Source organism: Hipposideros armiger, unplaced genomic scaffold, assembly GCF_001890085.2.
Source record: "Hipposideros armiger isolate ML-2016 unplaced genomic scaffold, ASM189008v1 scaffold_49, whole genome shotgun sequence".
Classification (NCBI taxonomy): Eukaryota; Metazoa; Chordata; class Mammalia; order Chiroptera; family Hipposideridae; genus Hipposideros; species Hipposideros armiger.
The window spans coordinates 4555223-4557965 of NW_017731399.1; the positions used below are offsets into that span (position 1 = coordinate 4555223).

Genomic DNA, 2743 nt, shown 5'->3' on the forward strand with positions numbered 1-2743 from the left:
TGAAAAAGGGAAAAATATGAGCTAAAATAGAGCTGAGATATATCTGTACTCTCCTCCTACACCCTTCCCAGAAAAGACTCATACTTACTGCTTCATAGTCTGCCAATTCCAGCCTTGCTTTATTCTGCATTGTCCTCTTGCAGAGATAGATGGCTGAGAGAAGAAGAGAAATTACAACATGCATAAAACCAGCAGTGTGGTAGAATCGTAAATCCATCCATTCATCTGTCCATCCAACTCATCCATCCGTCCAGGCAGCCTGAGCAGCTGGCTAAGTATGCAGCCCTGCGCTGTGATGGATATGTTTCTATGTGGAAGCCATGACAGTTGACCTCTAGGAATCTTTCTGCAGGTCAGGATTGGACAAGGACCCCATCTTCCAATCCTGACAGCTCCCCTCCATCCTCCTCACTCTGCTTCACCCAAAACGTCCTCCATCAGGGTGATCTTTCTCAAATATATGACCATGTTACCGTCCTGCTTGAACCCCTGCATTGACTTCTCAGTGACCTCAGGATAAAGGCGGGGCTTCTTAGCATGTTTGGTTCTTTAAGATCCAGTCTTTGCTTATCTTTCTCACGCAGGCATGTGAGGCTACCAAATCCCTCTCAGCTCTACTCCTTTGTATGTGTCTGCTGCATGGGAAGCCTTTCCTTCTTCTCTCTTCTCCCCCTTTGTCTATCTGGCAACCTGCTACTAATCTTTAAAGGCCCAACTTGGTGTTTCAGATAGCTTGGTGTTGCACCTACCCATCCTCAACCAAGAAACCTGATTCTAGTGAACTGTGATCTTGGGTTTATTAGACTGTCCCCTGCTCTAGGCTGAAGGCTCTTCAAGGGCAGAGGCTGTGTCCTATGTACCTCGAATCCCTGTACCTAGCACCAGAGCCTGGCCTGCCAGATGGAGAGAATGGACAGTGGAAAGGGAGGACAATTTAGGTCTCTGTTCCCAAGCTATGAAAGGGTTCTTAGTCCTCAGTTGCGAGGGCATTCTTCCTCAAACATGGCTTTCATCATTTCCTCTCCCTAATTCTTCTCCTTCAGTATCTCCCTCCTTCTCCAATGCCAGGTAGGCTGATCCGTGGAAGACAGTAGGTGAATGGTATGAATGAACAATTGAATGATTGGGAGGGAAGGGCAGAGTGGATCTATATGTTGTTTGACAACTTAAATATACTAGGACATCTAGTCAACCCCTTTCAGGATTAACCAGCCTCCTCCATGGGGTCTGAAAATGTTACTGATGGCAGCTTATGATATGCTGGAACCTTGCGGCTAGCAGCCTCCGTTGCTGTACCCACACTTCTGCTCACACCATTCGAGTTGTATGTGGTAGAGAGTCAGTTGTATTTCTTCTCAAATTTGCTTATGTTAGGTACACTTGTTATTTTAATAACATAAGTTCACTATAACGTAAGTACACATCACACGCACTGAAGCAATTAATGTGAAAAGAGAGAGTGGTTTCTATGAAGTCCCAGTTGAATGGTTTGGAATAGCTTTATAAGGGAGAGCTGGCTAAGACAATTGCTAATGAATTTGGTACTAGGTGCGATAACTGAAAAAAATGGGGAAAAAATAATAAAAATTTCCAACGGGTCAACATAGAGATTGCTTTAAAAGTGTTTCTTTAAATTCTTGATGCACTTTAAAGATGCCAAAACTGGATGGCTGATTTTGAGTATGGTTTATTCAAGGCAGAAAACTCAAATGATTGGGACCCATTATCAAATAGAACCAAAGAGTCCTACCTTAAAAGGCTGCCAAAGGACTGTTCCTTTGTAGATCGTCCATTATTGTGAAGTGATTAAAGTGTGTATATATCATTTTCCATGATTCTCTACTTACCAGCTTTTCCAGTGAACCAAGCAGCTACAGCTCTCTATTGTGTCTGATAAAGGAGTGCCTGCTCTATTACAAGGTACCGGCTTCAGGCTCTGGGACCACCAGTGAGGCAGCCTGTGGAATGGTGGGCAACCTGAAGCAGGAAGCCTGGCATGTCAGCAGCCCCAGCAGGCCTGGTCTCGATAAGCCAGGGGTAGTGCAGGTCGGTGGAGGTGGTAGCCGCTTTGACAACGCTGCCTCCGACAGTCTTTTGCATTGGCCAAATGTGAAATGCAGGAAAGTCTAAGCCAGATGTGGGCTTTATTTAGGCAGAATCATCCTGAGAAATTTCCAACCCATCTGGGTCAAAAATGGGCCAGCTAGGTTATGAAGTACCATGTGTAGAATGCAAAGCCGGTGCCGCCCCTGATAACCATGAGGTACATGGCTGCATGCTTTCAGCCCACTTCCCCTGTGGCTAATGTCACATATTAGGGAGTCTGCTCACCAAAAGTAGGGAGGTAGGATGTAGGTATTGAATGGACCTCTTCTTGGCACAGGCCTTACCTGGGTTTGTCTGCACTACCTGGTGCCTTCACCAGAGCTTGCTCTACATCTAACCAATCAAATGGCCACTGGTCTCACCAGCCAGTCCCATATCGGGGCATCTGGGGGACTTGCTTTAAGCTCAGTTGTTGGTTTTTATTGGATATTTAATTTCTCATTGAAAAACCTTTGTTTTCTGGCTCTCGCATTTGGCATTCCCCCCTCACTGGCAGCTCAGTCTCATGTGGATGACCCACTGCCATCTCAAGCTCACCGTGTCTCACCATGACACAAACAGAACACGTTAAACAATTTTATAAAAAGGGCCAGCTGAGGGGCTGAGTTGGTTAGGAGTTGGCGTGGGAGCGCAAGCT

At 45.8% G+C, this 2743-nt stretch overlaps 1 protein-coding gene across 11 annotated transcripts in view; it reads right to left on the reverse strand.

Annotated features, from left to right (window-relative positions):
* RGS6 (regulator of G protein signaling 6) overlaps positions 1-2743 on the reverse strand; it is a 490473-nt gene that overhangs the window by 78742 nt on the left and 408988 nt on the right. For all 11 annotated transcript variants that reach the window (XM_019640416.1, XM_019640419.1, XM_019640410.1 and 8 more), the window contains one exon: positions 89-153. In XM_019640416.1, the coding sequence (XP_019495961.1) occupies positions 89-153 (65 nt within the window). The remainder of the gene's footprint in view (positions 1-88; positions 154-2743) is intronic.